The sequence below is a fragment of the Peromyscus maniculatus genome, chromosome 4, assembly GCF_049852395.1.
Source record: "Peromyscus maniculatus bairdii isolate BWxNUB_F1_BW_parent chromosome 4, HU_Pman_BW_mat_3.1, whole genome shotgun sequence".
Taxonomy (NCBI): Eukaryota; Metazoa; Chordata; class Mammalia; order Rodentia; family Cricetidae; genus Peromyscus; species Peromyscus maniculatus.
The window spans coordinates 113,852,072-113,873,211 of record NC_134855.1 but is presented as its reverse complement, the minus strand read 5'-3'; the positions used below and the strand labels follow the sequence as shown (position 1 = coordinate 113,873,211).

General features: G+C 42.7%; 1 protein-coding gene across 6 annotated transcripts in view; it reads right to left on the bottom strand.

Moving 5' to 3' along the window:
• LOC143273001 (uncharacterized) overlaps nt 1–21,140 on the bottom strand; it is a 222,495-nt gene that overhangs the window by 135,641 nt on the left and 65,714 nt on the right. For 5 of the 6 annotated variants that reach the window (XR_013050785.1, XR_013050784.1, XR_013050786.1 and 2 more), the window contains exon 2: nt 1,335–1,404. Coding sequence is in view for 3 of the 6 variants with exons in the window: in XM_076570712.1 (XP_076426827.1) it covers nt 1,335–1,404 (70 nt within the window). In the remaining 3 variants the exon portion in view is untranslated. Of the gene's footprint in view, nt 1–1,334; nt 1,405–9,400; nt 14,106–21,140 lie in introns of those variants that run through there. The other variant, XM_076570713.1, reaches the window with a different exon arrangement.

The window sequence follows — 21,140 nt, the reverse complement described above, 5'->3', positions numbered from 1 at the left end:
CCCACAATGCACAACTGCATCCAATCCGCCCCCAGTTGCTTGCCAATGCTGCTCCTTAATTGGCCATGAATAGTTACAGTCAGCCCCAGCAATTTCTGCACCCTGGATAGCATAATCTCCTAAAGCATCAGCTGCAAGCTTAAAGTCCAAATTTTGAAAAAGCAGCCAATTAATAATCATAATAATGATGATGAAAGAGATGCCAAACTGCTGTGCGGATTCCAGTGTTCATAGTGGAAGCTCGATTAACTGAACCAAATTCTCCTCCTGCTCGCCTTCCCCAGAATCAGTTCTTTCTAGTCCCATTTTTCTTAATTTTTTTTTCTTTTGAGATACTGTCATTATGCATCTCAGGCTGGCCCAGATCTTTCATTTTTATTTATTTATGTATTTATTTATGTATGTATGTATGTATGTATGTATTTATTTATTTATTTATTTAAATCATGGTCTCTTATAACCCAGACTGGTCTCAGACTTGCTATGCAGTCTAGAATGGCCTTAAACTTCTTATCCTCCTACCTCCACCTCCTAAGTACCGGGTTTACGGGTATGCAACACCATATCATGTCTCAGCTGACATGTCTTAAGTGGTCTTTCTGGTAAGGAAACTTTCTGGAACTACATAGAGCCAAAGGCCGTGATTTCCAACTTCATATTCCATTCACTAACCAACACAGATTGAACAAAGACACCGTCTGAATATAAAGATAACTGCCGACAGCTGATCGCAGGGAAATCATAAGTCCAATCAAAAAGAAGTCTCTAAGTGAATCTGTTATATCCGTGGAGCAAACGTTTCCTGAATGCTTGGCCCACACTAACTGCCACAGTGACAATACAGCCATGAACCTCCCTTGCTCTCCTGGAACTTCATCCTGGAGGAGGCGGTGAGAGCAGACATAGGAAAATGGTCTGGATCCCAGAAGATCCTACAGATAGAATTACAAATCTCAAGGACTGCAATACTAAGAGAGGAAAGTGAAAAGACAAAAAACAAAAAACCCACACATGGCAAAAATGTTAAGGAGGGTGGGTCATCAATCTAAAGATATTGTAAAGAAAGGGAGCCAGTCAACGACAGAATGTGCAAAGGCCCTGGGTGAGACAGGCACAGCGGGCGGGCGTGAGCAGCAGCACTTGGCAAGAGTAGCCAACAAGGCAGTGAACAAGGTGGGGAGCAGCAGATGAAGTCAGAGGCAACAATGAAGGGATCGGATCGTGCCAGGCCACACGACTCTTGTTGGGGCTTTGGCTTACATTCTGAAGGAGGCAGGAAGCTACGGTGGGTTCAGAGGAGAACGACATTATCAGACATGGTTTAAAAGACTCACCCGGGCCGCTTTGCTGAGGATCCTCTGCAGGCGGCTGACGGCATGCAGAGAAAGACTAGCCAGAAGGCTCCTGTAGAATCCAGGAAAAAGAGAGCAGGGGTTAGGCCTGAAGGCACTGGTGAAGGCAATCTAAACTGGCTGCCTTTGGGACACATTTTCGGTGTCAAATAGAATCATATACTGTTTTGTTTTGTTTTTCTCTGCTATACTGCTGCCTTAGTTTATGTCTTAGGCATTGCCCAACAGTTTTTGGGTAAGGCTTGGTCCTCAGCTTGGTACTAATGGAAAATAGTGAAGCCAAGTCAAAGGAGGCAGGTAGCTAGGGACATGCCATCAGAAGGGATCTGTGACACTGCCTGTTTCTCTATTTCCCAGATGCTACAGGGCAACAGCTTTTCCACCAAACACTCCTGCTCCTGATTTCTGACTCACAAAACCAGAGGCAATGGGACTAAGCAATCACAGGACCAAACTTAGGAAACTCTGACCCCAATCGGAACAGGTATTTGTCTAGTGATGGGAAGATGACCAATGAAATGCTCAATAAAGCTTCAAATCTGTGTTCCCTGTGCTGTTAGTCACGTGGCTTGTGGTTATATACTGATTTATACCTCCAGTCTCTATAAACTGAACCAACTCACAGTCAAAGCATTCCCCTGTCTTCTCCACTGAGAATCCAAACGTTTTCATATTCCTGGCCTCTACCTCTTCCTCCCTCCCCTTTCCTCTCTCTTTTCTAATGCCACCCCTCTGGGGCAGAGCACAACCATATCCCAGATGACTTTGAAAGCAAAACTACCTTATCAACCACAAAGAAAATGATGATCCTAATCAGATATTTTATGACATGATGCCAACACTCAGTCCCGGCATCCTGTCCCCAAGAGGCTATATTGCCCTCCATCCTGTGACTCCCATTATAACCCATATGCCTTCATTGCCACTGGAGTAGAAAAGGGCATCTGTCATTCTCATTTTAAGTCTCCTATGGAATACTCTCTCAGCCTAGAAAGTCCTCCCCTGCCTCTCTTGCACAACTTTTCTTAAATGTGCTTATCTGTGCCCTCTGCCCACATTCTGGCCTCTACAAAATACTCCATTCAGGTCCCACATCACATGTTCATTCTGCACTGCCAAGCAAGTACTCGCCTTGAATACACAGGCCAACTGGTTTTCACTTTACAGTCTCCACTTAGACAACAGAGTATTTCATACGTGTTAGGTCTCAGGAAGTGACCTTGTCTAGAAAGGACAGTCTTGCCTCAGCTCAAGCTGGACTATAGAAGGATTTTTGGTGGTTAAATAAAAGACAATATTCCTCAGGAACTTTTGAAATGGGTTCACGTTTGCCAAAAGGAGTCACTTCCCTTGCCTCTGGCAGAAGGGACATGGTTCTCCATTGACATATACCTGCGGTTGTATATCAAAGTCCATGCAGGCCTCTGGGCTCCCCCAGTCCCTGTTCACAAGTGCCTGCTACATATTTCAAAGCTCCCAAGCTAGCATCCTGGTCTTTCTCACCTCCTCTGCCATGAACTGCCAGGCCTGCCACAGCTCAGGGCTTCCCTCCCCTCAGCTACTCACCCTCCTTATAACCTGCTAATCCACTTGTTATTTTCTCTTGCTATTCTCTTCCCTTGCAGAAAGCCCTTGGCCATGCCCAGTCTGCTTTTATTTTATTTCTTCTGTAGGTTCTTCCAGATGCATCTGGTTGTCCTCTCTCGTATCCACAATACCTATCCCCACCCCACTCCCCCACCCCCCCACCCAACCACCCAACCCCCCCAACCCCCCACCCCCACGCCTGCATCAAGGAGGGGCCATTTCGGTGGTGGTTTCTTTACTGTGCCCCTCACATACAATACACAGTTACTAAGTTACTCACTGTAATGACAATAAATAAACCAAAATAACACTGCCCCCTCTTTATCTAAGTCACCTGAAAATAGGGCCCAACAAATAGGGCCTAAGAATTCTGAGTGTTCTCCTTGAGTAAGACGGAATCACAGTTACTTCCCACTCCATCCTTCTGTGTTCCCCCTGCCATTTTGATTCCACTAATGTTCTTTTTAGACAAACAGCATACCACAGAAAAACAAAACTTATACCTAGGCTTATCTCATAAGAGTGGGATCACAAGCACATAATCAAACCAGTATTAGGCTTACAATCAAACAAGTCACTGGCTTCATGGGCTAATAACTAGAAACGGAATGAGCAGCTCTGGACTGTCGGTCATCACAGCTCTGCCATCGCTGAGATCTCAGGGTACACACAGGGGGCCACAGACTGACAGAAGAGAAAAGGAGAAGCGACGGCTTCTAGTCAACCACTTACATTCCAAGCAGGAATTCCTGCTACATTTCAAAACACCATGCTTCCTCCATCTTTATATACTATGTTCCTGGGGCAAGACCTCACTGACTCATCACTACCAATGGCAGAGCATACTCCAAGAAACTATGTCCTTATATTCCCCAGAAGAGAGGACAACTCCAAACCTTTAATATATAAGTATTCCCTCTATTAATCCTTTCTTTTGCAAGGCAACTACCTCCTATGTTTAACTGACATAAACAGCAAATACTGGTGAGTGCCTAACCCAGAAGAGGACATTCACATTCCTTTGTTTCCTAGAGCCCGGAGCAGAAGATAGGTAGAACCTACAGCTCATGTCAGGAAGTGACATTTGCACTTAGAGCTGAGAAATCAGTTAGAAGTTGCCAGACAGACCAAAGCAGGAAATGAAAAGAGAGTCTTCTTTCTCAAGGGCAGGGAAGGACACTGGGCAAAAAAGAAAGGGCTGGCATTGTGGTGCATATCTGCCATCCCAACACATGAGAGGCTGAGACAGGGGGATTCTGAGTTCAAAACCAGTAGGGAAATCATAAGAAGATGTTGTCTTCAAAAATGAAATAAAATAAAATAAAGAAGGAAGGGAAGAAGTGAGGGGTGAAGAGAGAGGACAGTTACATTGGAGAAATTTAAAATAATAATAATAATTATTATAATGATAATAGTGATGATGATGATGATGATGATGATGATGATGATGATGATGTCACTGGAAATCCAGGAAGAGAATGGCTCCAGAAAAGTTAGAAGTCAGAAGATAAGTCAGGTGGAGCTTTCTGGACCAGGATAAGTAATGTTGAATTGGATGAGCCAGCAGTGAGCGTTCCTTCCAATAATCCTCAGTGTGCAAATGGTTGTGTATCTCCACTTCTCTGCCAACATTGATAACGGTGTGTTTGAAACAACATGCCTACCATAAGCCCCTCAAAATAAAAAAAAATCCTCAGCAGCACACACTTGCCCCCTCTGAACCACAGATGACTATGGGCCAGACAAAACAAACTTGAGCGCCTCTTGGGAGCATTTAAACTGAGATATAGTGGTCACAAACAGTTGGTGACTAACACTTAACTAAAAGTTTCCAGAGTGGGGAATAATGGGGACTAAGGGACATGGCAGACTAGGTGCCAAAAAGGAGGCGGGGCGCTGCAAATTATTTGGTACTCTTCCTGATCAGATAGCAAATCTATTTTCCCTCTTCTCAAACCTGGCCCTATGGCTGGGTGGACCTACAGAACGCAGTGGGGACTTGTCATCCAGGTCTTCCAAGTTCCATTCATAAGGACCTTAGTGACTTCTGCTTTTGCACATTGACAATGACCCCCCTTGGCACCTTGTCCTCATACTGTGAGAAGCCCAATCAACATGGAGGGGACAGCCCAGCCCAGCCTGGAGGCGTTCTAGCTGACATCCTCACTGAACTCAAGTGCTCATGCTCAGTGAGTCATCTCAAACATTCTGAACTGCAAAGAACTGCAACCCAGTCAGTCTCACAGGGAGCAGTGTTGCCCAGCTGAGACCAGTCAACCCACAGACTCCTGAAATGGTTGTTGTTTCAAGCCAGGAAGTTTTGGTGTATTCTGTTACAAAGCAAAAGAGGGCTAAGCCAGTGAAAGACCAGAGCAACCAACAAGAATCAGAAGGACGAAAGCCGACGGAATCCCTGCAGGACAGGGAGCCTGAGCATAATTCTAGAATTTGGCACTTAATCTCGAGTTATCAGGCAAATCGAGGTTCTTAGTCTCATTAATAAAAGAAGAATGGACTCAAAAGGAAGCTTGAGGACCTCGTGCTAGAGTTGAAAAGAAAATCCCCAAGGCAGGGAAGCTATAAATCTCAGGAGGTGCCTGGAAAAGAAAAATGGAGAAAAGAAAGAGAGAAGGAGGCCACGCTGTTTGAGTTACACCAGCACGAAGGTCAGACACGGGGCAGATAAGCCACGTGCAGGGAGGGGAAACTCAGAGGAGGGGGACTGTGGGAAGGCCAAGGTACCAGTCAAAGTAGATTCAGGCTCTGGTGAGCATCAGAAAGAAAAAGAGAAGAAAAGAAACAGCTGCTGCTCTTCCCAAAGCCCCTAGTTTGATCTGAGCACCCAGGTCAGGTGGTTCCATCTCCAGAGGATCCAACACCATTTTCTTGCCTTCATGGGTATGTGCACACATAAACACACACACACACACACACACACACACACACACAAACACACACACAAATACACACACAAACACACACACACACACATTCAGACACACACACATGAATTAAAAAAAAACATATTACTCTATAGAGCATTGCTATAAGAGGACAAACAATGTTTCCCACTAAATGTCCAAGGACTTTTTTAAACAGTTTCCAGTTTGCTTACATTTCTTAATATTTTTAGAGTGAATATAATCCATATTATCTTAAGTGATAATGATTGTTAAGGAATTGATTACCATTTACCCTTGACCTCAAGTCCAGGCATTCCTCCAAAGGCCACTGGGCTATGGCTAAATCATGTTTCATTCCACCTCAAAACCCTCAGGTAACCCCATTAGCACCCAGCCTCTCCTTCATCTTCCTGCCAAGCTCACTGATGGCCTTCAAAAAGCAACTCATGGGACTTCCTGTCACTCCCCAACCTCTTTGCCTTTTCCTGAAAGACTTAAGTACACCCTCACTTAGATACCCCACTATGTGCTTATGTAGTACTTTAAAATTCTTGTGATAATTACTTGTTCAGACTTCTATTTTCCCACCATATTGTAATTTCCTTGAAAGCACACATCAAGTACTATTCATTACCATAGTGCTCAACAAAGTGCCTGAGTCATGAGGGTCCCTGCAGAATGACCAGTTCTGCTGCTATAGAGACACCTTCGAGGTGCTTGGAATGCTTTTCACAGCAGCTTTTAAAAACTCTCAAAAAGTGGATTATAACTCACTAGAGGGATGGGAAATTTTAGAATCTACAGAGGAAAATATATACTCATCTAGAATTAGAATTCATGGGATAAATTTGAAATTTCCAGATGGAGACAGACCCAATGTATCTTTCTGTTTCCCGCATTGCATAGTTTCCATCTTATACAGTTAAGTACATTATAATTAGCTATACACATGGTCATAATAATAAGGCAGTTTCCCATTTTCAATTTACTGCTCATACGGGGCTTCCCATAGAGCAGAAAAGAAAACATTCTAACTACAACTCAAGGCACTTGTTTCAAATACCTTTTGGAGCAAGTACTCCTGCTTATGTAAGACATCCTACATGCTGATCTCTAGGACAGCTTATGCTTCCTGATCTTCTATCTTCATAATGTCTCTGGCTCTTCACTTCACCCAAGTATTTAGGAAACAAAAGACTCTTAGGATGGTGTCTCAGTCAGGGTCCCAGCAGGAGGTAGATGGGAACTTGAACACACAACTAAGGGGCAGAGGGTGAATATGGAGTGATTTACCAGAGTTGGCAGAGCTTAGGAAGCCAACCAGGGAGCATGTCATACCTTAGGTCTGAAGGAGAGCAGAAATGTAGGAACGCACATAGCACAGCTATAACAGAAAGCCACGTGACAGATCCTATAGCTTCCAGGAGGGAGATGTATTCTCATATGTAAGTTTGCTGGTGAGAAATCTGAGGCAGTGAGCACCCTAACCTAACAATTCTCCCCTCATGAATACCCTTAGAACCTGTCAGAAGTCCGGGGATGTAGCAATTAACACCTAGCTAAGGAACTGAAGAGAATAGCTCTGGAAGGTCTGATGAGTAACATCCTAGACTGGCGGTTTTGCTTTTACTTTCTTCCTAGTCTCACCCTTTCCTTGGAAGAGCACTGGACATATAAGTGTAAAACCCTGCCCAGACGCTTAGCATATGGCAACAGCAGGTACCTGGCAGCTTCTTCATATTCTTTTGCCATGTGTTCATGCAAGAAGCTGCTAGTGACCCACCCAGGTCCTTCTCACTTCCCATGACTCAGTTTGCCTATGTGGAAGAGGTATTATTTATGAGCCAACACTCTCCTGTCAGTGGACCTTTCAAAAGTCCTCAGACCACAATCAGAGGTTGGTAAACAAACAGTCCAGCTCCTACTACCCAGTACAACAACTTGGAACATTCCGCTGTTTTCTATAGGCCCCCAGCAAATAGGAAATCACTTACCTACAGTGGGATCAGAATATAGTAAGCTCCAAGTCTATAAATTTCAATTGTTTCAGTTCTGGTCTTGGACTTTATTATTTATTACACTTTGCCCAGTGCATTGTTCTATAGCAATGCCTACCTACTCCCTGGCAAAGCTGCTGCATCCTAAGCATCTCAAAACTAATTCTTAAAAGGAAGCTTAGGTGCTAGACATACAGTGACATATGGTGACATTCCATTTTCAGCTCTCCAATTTAAAACAATAGCAGAGCTCATCGCAGTGACCACTCACAAGCATAACAGGTGGTCAAGACTCCTTAGTACTATTTGAAAACATATTACAGGCAAACTGAAAGCATGTATGAGTGCTGGGGAGGTTGCTGGGGGGAGGGGATAGAAATGACCACAAGGGATTCCAAAGTTCCTTCATTTGCCATCTTAGCCAGCTCACTCATAACCAAAGTACCATGCATAACTACATAGGAGGTCAGAAAATAACAAGGAGCTTTCTAGAATTTCTTCAGGGGGGTGTAGGGGCTCTTCCTCCTTGTCCTGGGACACAAGGGGCTGTGGATGTTAGAAACCGGCAGGGCAGCATGGGAACCAAGGAGAAATTCTAAATTTGTACTTTATAGGCACATTATCTGAAAAATGGTTTCCTTCCAACTTCCTCCAACATGAAGGATGGTCAGCTGTTTCTCTGTGATAGTTGAGGGGAGGGGGAAATATGAGGTCATACAATGTCATTTGCCAAAAAGTTATAGTATCACAATTATAAATTTGAACAAGGTATGAGTACTAATTTTATGCATATAAAAATCATAAAATTGCTAAAAGTATTAAACTACCAAGACATACAATATTAAATTACTTTGGAAATGTTAACACGAGTAACTTTAATCGACCTGATTATTGATTGATATCAGTGGCTCTCAAAGCTAGGTTCATAACAGGATTACCTGGGAACTGAGAAAAGTTCAAGTGTCAGGACAGACACACTCAAGACCAAGCAAAACATCATTTTAGATTGATCAAAAGGAACAATATTATTTGAGGCATATTTGCGACACTGGCGTGCAGACAAGACTGAGAACTAACCTGGATTATACTAAATGCTAAATTAATGCTAATGAGACTTGGAGCAAAAGAGCCTCCTTTGCCCCTCCCCTCACCTTTGTTCATCTTCAGCAGGGAGCTCTGTCTCCTCCACCCATGTCTATCTGAAGCAGCCACTTTAAGCCACCCCTGGATTGATACTGATACCAATCAGTAGATACTTTGATCTACAAAGGAGATAAATAAGACTGAAGAAGAGACATCATCACTTGCAGAACATTTAAAACACGTACATCAGGGAGAAGGGTGTCCACGGAGTCTTTACTGGAAGGACCCATCCAGTAAAAAGAAAGCTGCCTACCTGAGAGTAGGCTACACACTGCCATCAACACGCTCAGCTCTGGCCCCTTTCCACTTGTGGTATCATTCACACATTCATCCACTCACATGTTGAATAGCCATGTATCTTGGTCCTACATCACTTTGAAGGTACAAGTGTCTAGGGACAACAGAATTTAAAGAGTACCTTCGAGTGAGAAACATGGAAGCATATTCAGAGCAGACTGAGAAATCCATCACATGGAACCATTACCTGTGGGGAAAGGGGAGACACTCAGACTGCAGCAACGATGTAAGCAAAGGCCTGTGAGAGCAAAACTGTGGCATCAGGAAGCTAAAATCAGGAAGAGAGAAGGCAGGCCAGAGGTCAGGGCTGTGAGACCCTACAGGGTAGCAGCATGAAGGAGTGTGGTTCTTCCCCCAAGGTTGGGGTTCCCAATGCTATCGACAGGTTAGATAACTTATTGTACAAGACTATCCTGAGCATGTAGGGTGTTTAACAGCATCCTGGGTCTAAACCTGGACAAAGGCAGCAACTTGCTTTACTTTGGGTTGGTTTGTTTGTTTTACAGTCAGTACAGTATGACACAGTAGTACCCTCATATAGTCAAAAATGTTACTAGATACCACAAGACACTGGGATCAAAACCGGCCCCACTGAAGAATCACTGCCTAAGAGTATTACTTGCAGTCTCATCGGTGAAGGACACTTACACCATGGTGAATGAAGCCTAGGATGAGGCCCTAAGTCAACAGGATGTGTTTAAAACAACGGTGAGTTTGGAAATTTCATTTGGGTCAACCAATATTCAAAAAGAAGCCAGAAGCCTCAGAGCTACCAGAAGACCTTGTGGTGCAGTGCAGGAAGCATCTATAACTGTGCAGACTCAATGAATCCAGGGTAGTCTAGTGAGGGAGGGACGTGACTTTGGAAATATGGCTCAGTGGCTTTCTGTGTATTCTTGGTAAAAAGGCTAAGGGCAGAAGGTACGGTGAGGTGGGCAGCTGAAAACTGCCTTAGAGCTCAGGATTTCACACAAATACCAGTTACTTTAACTTTTCGTTAAAAATATGCTATGACTCATGTATCCCAACATGTTCATTTTATAACTAGGAAAACAGGCACATAGCTGGATATAGGGGTATAGGCCGTTAATGCTGTAATCTCAGCACTCTGGAAGCTGAGGAGAACTCACCTCCTTGTTAAATTCACTTCCCACTGGAAGACAATAGGGCACTCTTATATTTGCTATTGAGCATGTGCCTGGCTCACCGTAGGCAAGGGTGCTTTGTCAGTCTGTTAGTGCCAACTTCTTCACAATTTCGTAGTTTTGTATTTGTTTTACGATTTGGATTTTTAAAATGGCCAATAAGACTAGTGTTCAAGTTTTTCCAGTGTCTTTATGAGCCAGGAGACGGCAACATGCCTCATGGAGAAAGTACATGGGTAAAATACCCTAGAGAGAAGCAACTCCGTGGCTGCACCAACACCATGCTTTTTCTCATGGCCAATGGCACCAGCTGTACCAATTATAAAAGAATTTTTCCATCTTTTTATTCACATGGAAAGCTTTTAGTATTTTTGGAGTGTTACATAATCCAGTAACCGTATAATAAGCAAAGGAGAAAAATCATAGCAACCACCTAGTCCACAGGCTACCTGCCTGAGTTCCACAGGCCACAAGAAAGGTTTATGAATAGAGTCAAAGTGGCAGAACCCGGGTGGGGAAAATATCTGCATGGTTGTCTTCCCTGCGTATGGGAAGGGGAGGACATCATCTAGTTGTGAATAAATCAACAGCCAGGGTAGTATTTTGAAGCATCTGTAACTTACTTTTCCATGGAAATTTCAGTTATTTTCATTCTATGTTAGAATTGTTGCAGATAACTGAGCATTACAAGAAAGTAACATCATTTCATTTGTTACCAAAATGTACATGTTATCACGGCACAAGTTTATGTTGGATTTTAATAACCATATTTCCATATAATGGCTTCCCATTTAGTTCTGCTTTGCTTTGCTATTTAAACCAGGTCTGACAGAACACACCAACAGTTACAGTATTTGAGAAGCTAAAGCAAGAGCAAATTCAAGACCCGCCTGGGCTACACAGCAAGAACCTTGTCAAATTTTAGAAAAAGAAAGAGAAAAGCCTTAAAGAGATGGTTCAGCAGGTAAAGACACTTGCCTCTAAGCCTGATCCCCAGGACACATGCAGTAGAAGGAGAGAAATGGCTCCTGCAAGCTGTCCTCTGGCCTCCACACACAGGCCATAGCAGGTGCAAGTGTGCAAATGTGTGTGTGTGTGCGCGCGCGCGCACGCATGCACACACATACACACAACTAAATGTAATTTAAAAAGTTTAAGAAACAAAGAAGTGAAAGGAAAAGTTATTTAGATTCCAGCAATCAAAGGCATCTATTCAAATCTAAAACAAGCCTCTCATTCCACAGACAAATGACCAAGAGAAAGGGAAGAAAGGAGCTGCTGAGACCCCACCAACAGGTAGAAGTAGGCCCAGGCTCGAAGTCTCATAATACTCAATATGGGTTCTGTGTGCTTCCCATATACTAAATCACAAGAATAAAGAGCACCTTTTCCCCCCAAGCATGGCCAATACATGGGGATATATGAACCCCAAAGTTAAACATTAGAATGTGAGCTTTGTAAACATGGGCAAAGGAAGATGACAAAGACAAAAAAAAAAATCTATATTGATTCATCTTTACTGATGGGCAACAGCAAAGTTAATATTTATTGAGCCTTAGTATGTATTAGGTACTATTCTAAGCAATTTATACATATTACTTCCTAACAGCTTTTAGGCATAATAATGTACTTAATTTCAAAGATGAGAAAACAAAGGCCCAGTGAGGTTAAATGGGTAACCAAAGATCCCATCTTAGTTAGGTTTCCCTTGCTGTGATAACACACCATGACCAAATGCAACCCAAGGAGGAAAGGGTTTATCTCACTTACACTTTCAGGTCATAATTCATCACTAAGAGAAGTCAGGGCGGGGTCTCAAAATAGGCCCCTGAAACAGGAACCAAAGCAGAAGCCATGGAGGAGTGCTGGTTACTAGCTTACTAGATCAGCCTATTTTCTTTTAGCATCCAGGACAGTTTGCCCAGGGGTACCACTGCGGACAGCGAGGTGGGCCCTCCCATAACAATTATCAATCAAAAATTGCTCATAGTTAAGTCTGGTGGGGACATTTTTTTCAATTATGGGTCCCTCTTCACAAATTAGCTTCCCAACTCTAGCTTGCTTCAAGTCGACACAATACTAGCCGTAATGCCACCAACAGGAAGTGGCGGAGGTGGGACCCACACTGTGAACTCTAACCCAGTGGCTGTGCCCTTAAGTGTTCACAGCACTGGAAGGGGTGGCCTCGTTTTTTCTATTTGACAGGTGAAGCAGCTATGGGTCACAAAGATTCTATATCTCATTAGCAGGGGCCCAAGAAAAGACTAGAACCAAAACCAAGAGTTCAATATCCAGGGGGATGGCTGACTCGACCTCTGGCTTAGAATCTAATCTGAAAAGATAAAAGGAAAGGAAGAGGAGGAAAGTGAAAGACAGGTTATCAGCAAGTCAACTGCAAGGTCAGTAGAGGAAGAGAAAAGCAACAGCTAGACAGAAAGCTATGCTTCTGCTCAGGTGTCTCCAGCAACATCTCAGACCCGAATAGAAATCAGTCACGGCTCCTTGAACCATGAAAAATCATCAAGACAAGCTATTAATGTCACCCCAAAGTGTCTTCTAATTTAATGTAATTTCATGCTGCTATGAACCAGCCAGAAGGCACACAGTTGAAGGGAAGAGGCTTGGAGACAGTGAGCTGCCTTCCTAAGAATCCCTTTTATGGAAAGGTGCCTTATTTTACCATTTCAAATCATCCCGCCTACATTTTGATGGACATAATGAATGTTCTTAGTTCCGAGATGCACTGAGCATGTTTTTCTTGCTTGGGCTTCACATAATTTTCATATTTTAATATTTATCCTTAGAAAAAGAAATTGCTCCCTGCTCCCCAAATAGCTGTCTTTGTGCAAGCCCAACAAATATTTCTAACTTCTAATATATAAGATCTGATAAGCTTGTTCCTAAGGCAGAGAACTACGCCATCACATGTACGCATGATCCTTGTGTATTGTGGTAAAACAATCCAAACATAGAAAGCATCTGCTGTGACTCCCCTGACAGCACACAACACCTGCGCTGCCTGTCAATCCTTCTGTAGCTGAAACTCCTCCTGCGTTAACAGTTACTCATTTGCTTCAAGCCAGCTAGATGATGCAACCATGAAAATAACTTGCCTTCCAAACTGAGAGGAGGAAGACGCAAGAAGCATTCTAGGGTCCACAAGAATCTAAAGGCTACAAATTTCTCTCTGGTCTGGGGAGTGTGGGTGAGCTGCAATCCTCAGACACACGCATGTTTTCCCTTTGAAATCACAAGCCCGGGACTTGTGGTTTGCAGTAGCCCTTAAATCGAGTTGGCTCATAGGTGCTCAACCCGAGCACTGCATTAATAACCCTCCAAGATCAATGAACATTCACACCCTGCTAGAAGCCACACTTCCTCAGAGACAACGAAGAAGAGCTGTGATGGCACAGGCTTAATCCATCCTCCAACTGAGTGGCTACCTGAGTACAAGAAACCCATCTCTTTCTAAGCTCACCACCACTAAAGACACAGTTTCATGTTGAGAAGACAATGCATAAAGAATACAACAAAGAGAGATAAAAACAACAAGCTCGATACAACCAAGAAGAGCCCCTGAGGTCACATATGATAGCAAAAGCCAAAAGCTCACATCTATGTATAAAACATGATTGTGCTAATAAACAAGAAAACTATTACTTCTCAAAAAAAGAAAGAGAGAGGGAGGGAAAACGGGAGGGAGAGAGGGAGGGAGGGAGGGAGGGAGGGAGGGAGGGAGGGAGGGAGGGAGGGAGGGAGGGAGGGAGGGAGGGGTTACAGGATTTAAGTGCTGTTGTGAACAGGTCTTGAACCTGCAGTTGAACAGGGTGAGAATGAAAGATGGACACAGGACACAGTAAGACTCCACCATTTCCCACAGTTCTCCAGCTACAGAGGGTGGGTGTGTGTAAGTACAGGTGAGGGATTCAGCAAAACACTCACCTCACTTAGTCTAGCTTCTCCTGAGCCAAACACTACTTGAAGATTTCGGAAGGGACAGCTCATTTAGAAAGTGATCCCAGGAAACGCCAGGAGGAGACCAGAGAGGTGAGACAGGACAACAAGGCAATGCAGACTGTCATATCCACAAGTTGAGACTCTGGGAAATGGTGTCTGACCCCACTGGGGAACCTGGAAGATGGTGACAAAGTCCTCCTTTCGTCCAGAAGCAATGGGGCTGGGGTCTGATATATCAACTCCTGCCGATGGAAGGACAGGAGTGACTTCTCAGCCCATTCGTGTATACAATGGATGGCAAAGAAACAGATACAAATGAAGAGAGTTGAATATGGTCATTAAAATCTTCAACACCAGTGCAGGGAGTAAATGAATACACTTGCATGTCTGCGTTCATAACAGCAGCATCACACATCCATATTCACAGCAATAGCCAATACATAAAAACATCTCAGTGCCCATCAGGTGAATGGATAAACAAAATATGGTCTCTATGTGCAATGAACTAACATCCATTCTTTAAAAGGAAGAAAACCCTAGCACATGCTAACCACATGGGCAAACCTTAAAGGCACAGCTAAGTGAACTACTTCAGTCACAAAAAGACAACCCCAAGGAGTCAATTCATGGAGGAAGAAAAATAATAATTGCCAGGAGCAAGAAGGGAAATAGGACAGATATTGTTCAATAGATACTGTTTCATTTTTTTAAAATGAGAAAGTTCTAGAAATCAATGGTGATGGTGCAAGGCCAATAATCTGAATGGATTCAGTGCTTCTCCACAGTTTTCTTAAAAGTACCCAACATGCATGGACACACATGCATACAAGCATCATACACAAGCAAATAACAGTAATAAAATACCTAAGGTGGAAGAAATGATGTGCAACTTTATCACAATAAAGGAGATGCCAAGAGTTTCATATAACCAGAGGACCTACAATGTCTACAACACAATCAAAGCCTTAAAAAAAAAAAAAAAAAAAAAAAAAGACCAGCCAGGCAGTGGTGGTTCATGCCTTTAATCCCAGCACTCAGGAGGCAGAAGCAAGTGGATCTCTGTGAGTTCGAGGCCAGCCTGGGTCTGCAGAGTGAGATTCAGGAAAGGCGCCAAAGCTACACAGAGAAACCCTGTCTCAAAAAAAAAAAAAAAAGACCAAGAGAAACAAGTGAGGCCCAGGGAAAACTATCAATGGGAAGCAGGCTTTGAAACAATAAAAAACAGTCGGGTTTTTTTTTTTTTCTTCCGTCTTCTAGTTATAAACATAATATGCAGCAAAAGCTTAAACACACACTGGGGAAGAATTTCTCACCTATGACCCCCTGGTATGGGTGGTGCTCTTAGAATGTGCAGCATAGAGCCCCATGTGCATAAAGGACATCTAGAGAAATTCTTTCCAAGCCCAGCTGCCAGTAATTGGGTTATGCTGCTACCGACCTAGAGCCCTGGCTCTCTGAATGCATAGGGTAATAGCACACACACACCCCGCCCCCCCCCCCCCTCGTCTCGGAACACCTTGCCACTCAAAGTGTAGTCAACAGTCCTAAAAAGTCTAGCATACACAGTCTCTAGACACATTCTGGATATGCCAGTGTAGGATCTGTATTTCAGCAAGACTAGGGGGTGCATCTCATACACCCAAGAGTTTGAGAAGTGCCACATTAACACAGCTTTTTGACTTTTCCATCCCTTCTGAGGAGCGGTAGAGAGCTCTTATGCCTTTCCGGCCTTCCTGTTAAAACTGTGAAGCTTCACATTTTGTTCCTACTGTGCCTCAGCCACCGTGGCCTTCTTACTGTCATTCAGCTTCCCAATCTCATTTCCCTCTTGCACTTTCCCCTGCCTAGAACACTCCCCAAATATGTATGCTAACCCCTTCCCATCACTCATGTCCCGGAACAGATAACACCCCCTCTCATGTTCTAGTTTGATTTCGTTGCTGTGATAAACACTATGACCAAAGACAAATTGGCAAGAAAGAAGACTGTCATCCAGACTGTCACCTTACAGGTGACAGTCCATTATTGAGAGAAGCCAGAGTAGGAACTCAAGGCAAGAACCTGAAGCAGAAAGCACAGAGGACTACTGATCACTGGCCTGCCTACCTGCCTAGGGGTGGTACTGCCCACAGTGGGCTGGATTGTCCTATATTAATTAGCAACCAAGAAAATGCCCCACTGATATACATACAAACAAATCCAATTGAGGCACTCCCCCAGGCTCACTCCCTCAGATAATTCTGAACTGTGTCAATTTGAGGGCCACGACTGACCATTACATCAGGAAAGACCCTGGCTAGCTTTCAAATGAAGAAATATATTTGGCAGATTAGAGAAGCTATGTAATATATAACAATATTAATATATATATATAAATTTTCAAATAATGTTATCTGAAAGAATACCAGACAAATATAACAGCAGACAAAATTTTCAAACAGTAATTTTATTTCATTTGCTAGAATTGAAAATTCTATCATAATGCAAGCTTAAAAGAGCAAACTGATTTTCTTGCAAGAATGAATGCTTCTTTTGTAATTCAATTCAATATCTTAGATTTTTTTTCAGATCTCTAAAGGAAAAAAATAGATAAAGCAAATGAAATGGCATGTTGAGACTCGCTCTGAACCTCCCGCGTTCCCAAGGATGCCGGTTTGCTAGGCTTAATATCTTTGTCTTTGTCTCATACCAACTTTGTGAGCAACAACAGGGCCTCCTGAGCTTGCACAGTGATGCAATTCTAAGTGTGTTAGCCCTCTTGCCTTCAGAAACAAAATGAAACCACACTGAAGCAGCATGTTGTCATGGTGGAGTTCGTTAAACCTGGAAAATAATTACCTGCTTTTGCTCGGAGGGAGAGTACAGAGAATGAGAGAAGGAAAATGAACTGAGTTATGAAGCAGTCAGAAGCCAGAAATTTTAAACTTACAGGCACATATGAAAATCTGTGTCTAAGAATTCTGCTCCTAGGAATGTATCCTAAGGATATACAAACATGTATATGGTCAGTGAGTGACATCACAGCCTTACTTGTAATTGGAATTAGAAACAAAAACATATAGTTAAACAAGTCTTTTTGTTCATATAAAATAGACAAGCCGTTCACAGTGGTGCTTGTTTAGAACTCTTATTTAATAATGTGGAAAGTGTGCCAAGGCCTCGTGCTGCAAACCTGTGGTCCCAGCTACCCAGAGATTGAGGTACCAGAGCATCACAATCTATAGGGAAGCCTGGCTCCAGAGACAGTTCAAGGCCAGACAACTTCATGAGGGTGGGAGCCACGGTTCAGTGGTAGAGTATAAGCTCTGCCTATCATCCCCAGTGCTATGAAAGAATACTGACAATGTTAAAAAAAATCAGCTGCTGTTTGTTGTTAATTTAAAAACCAAGCTTTGTAAATGTGGACACTACAATCCGACTGATCTTTAACTTCAAACCAGGCCCTCCCTGTCCCCTTCACTTCTGTTCTTCAATTCTTCACAGAACTCATCACCATTGTACATAGTGACACAGAGGCCACTGTCTTTCTCCTGCCTGAACCTTAGGAAAGGAAAGGCTGCTCTGTGCCCAGTTCCTCACACTGTGCCCAGGCACACAGAGCCCTGCCACAAGTGTGACCCGGGAAACAGAGGACTGGCTACAGCATCCTGCATGCATGGGAAACAGACACAGGGCATGGAAGGTACTCTGAAAACTCCACTAGTGGCTGTGGCTGGATAGTGAAAACACACGTTTCACTTTCTTCTTACATTGATCTTATTTTCCAATTTTTATATCACGTATAAATAACTGTCTCTTTTAATTGTGTGTTTGCATATAAATAAATATGTGTATATATGTGTGTGTATAAATGTAGATGTATATTTATATATGTAAATACATATGTCAAATACATACTTATATTTAAATAAATATAAGTACTTCCCCTTCTTTTGTAATATATGTAACACCTATATTTGGCTATCTAATAAGAATATTTTTCATTCTACAGCTGCCAACTTCTACAAAATGAAAAATGAACTAAGAAAACACTATTTTGCTCTTCATATGAAGTAACCAAAATGAAATCTGGAACAAGTAGTTCAAAAAGCTCAATACATCCTTTCTTGCTTCTCACCACACATACCCTCATCACTCACACACAAAGCACAGACTCAGAGCACAGTCCTTAACAAGATGCCCAGATGCCCTGCTCCTCCCTCTCTGTCTTGTGGGGCACTCTGTGGCTGAGGTGACAGTCAAAGGTATATCAGCCGGTGTCCTACACTTTCAGTCCCACTGTGTTAGAAGCAGAGGACAATCCAGAAGGCAGCAGAATGGCACCACCGTGTCCTCCCTGCTCTGAAAGCAGAAGTACCATCAGGAGACACACCTAGGGAGGAGTGGATGGAGCCAGGAGGAAGCAGGCTTTCAGATACCCCTTGAAGACAGCCAGCAGGCTGGGCTTAACATTATTATTAGGTTATAACTCCTATTTGCTGTGGATAATTGATTGATAAATAAAACGCTGATTGGCCAGTAGCCAGGCAGGAAGTATGGGAGGGACTAACAGGGAGGGGAATTTGAGAGAACAGGAAGGCAGAGAGGAGGAGACGCCAGCCTGCTGTCCAGAGAGCATCATGTAAAGGCAGCAGGTAAAGCCACGGAACATGTGGCGACATACAGATTAACAGAAATGGGCTGAGTATAAGAGTAAGAGCTAGACAATGGTAGGCCTGAGCTAATGGCTGAGCAGTTTAAATAATATAAGCATCTGTATGTTTATTTTATAAGTGGGTTAGGGGACTGCCGGGGCTTGGCAGGACCCAGAGAGAAAAACTCTAGCTACACCTATCCCTTATAAAGCATTTAGAAGGTTTAAAATGTACTTTCTGGACAATGGTCAATGCTTCCACATTATATTCTTTTAATATTAGTATTTTATAATTAGTAAACCTTAAAAAATCAGATGTTCTTCAAAGTCATCGATTGCAGATGTATTACTTGTCAACTAATAATGTAGAGCAAAATCTGCATAAGGAAATGGTATATGCAGACAGAAGCTCCACACACAACCAATGTCAAAAGGAATCAGGGATATCCCAGTCCTTTACATGGGGAGTGGTGGTGAGGGCCCACTCCAAGCCGCCTGCCTGGGCACCACACCTTCTTCGTCTGCCTCTTTAATATTTCCCTTCATTCATGGCCTGCAAAGAGTCATACAAGGATCCCATTAAAGAGGGGCTCTCTTTGTTGATTTGTCTGACATTACCCATCCCACTCTGAAAGTTGTGTTAGGATTCCTTAAGTATTTCTTTAAAAACTATGATTTAGTTTTGTAAGTGATTTTTAATTTTTAAAGGCAGGAAAACTACCACTCAACAAGCAAATCATCGGGGCTGACATTAGCATTCATAGTGCACACAAGCAAAGAATGACTTTCACACATTTAAGTGGCTGAAACAAATCCAAAGAAGAATAATTCATGACACCTAACTATATGAAATCAAATTTTGTTACTCAGAAATATCCATTTGCTAGGATGCAGTCATCCCTATTCATCTAAGTATTGTTTATGGCTACTCTGGGGCCCTAATAATGAACAGCTGAAATGAACATAATATGGCCACAGCATCAAAAATACTCATTTCTGGCTTTTTAAGAAAAAGTTTGCCAACTCCACCTCATATCACATGTACAATATGACAGCCACATTCATTCTCAAATTCTAAGCTGCAATGCCACAAAGCTTTATATACATTATTTAAATGAAACAGGGTAATTTACATAGGAAAACTCAAATCTTTATATCAGCATTTACCTGTTTTTGTAAAAGTGTAGAGGACAGAGCTGGAGAAATGCTTGCAGTTGCTGATAGATGACTGCCTTTTAGGAAAAAAAGGACGAAAAAAGGATGGAACTAAATAAATCTTAAATCTTTACTTTTGTTTGTCTATATTTTTTCCCTGTCAAACAGCCAGGTATTACTTTTCTGTTTATTGATAAATAGTGACGCTGTTTCCTGTATTAAAATATCAATAGTCTCATTGGTTTCTTTGGGGATTGTTTTGTTTTGTTTTTGTTTTTGTTCTTGTTTTCTTTTTGAGACAGGGTCTCTCTTTGAAGTCTTAGCTGTCCTGAAACTCACTATGTAGACCAGGCTGGCCTCTAACTCAGAGATTCGCCTGCCTCTGCCTCCTAAGTGCTGGGAATAAAGGCTTGTACCACCATGCCCAGCATCTCACAGGTTCCTTAAAGTGAGAGGCACCTTCAAAGCAAGGATCTTCACCGTGGAAACATGAACTATTATACATTTGTACCACAGTAATAAGCAGTAGTAAAGTATTTTAATAGTTATACATTATGGACTCAGTAGTAAGTGCAGGTGCCTGCTGCCAAGCGTCGGAGCCTAAGCTTCAGGACCCACACAGTGTAAGGAAAGAAATGACTTCTAAAAATCATTCTCTTACCTCCATGTGTGCCACGGCCTCTGACCCACACAGACAGACAGACAGACAGACAGACACACACACACACACACACACACACACACACACACACACTCATTTTTAAAACTAGTACCCTGTTAATAATCTAGTGATAAACAGGATACATTTTTAGTACACTGCAGCTTTACTGAGTCCCCTATAAAGGCAAAGCACTTTTAAGTTAGCCTCCCACTTCATCCTTGTTATCTCTCCAAGGTATCATGACTAATCCTTTCTATGTTTAATAAAGAAATACTTGTCCCTAATTCTTGTTTATAAGGTTTTTCCAATC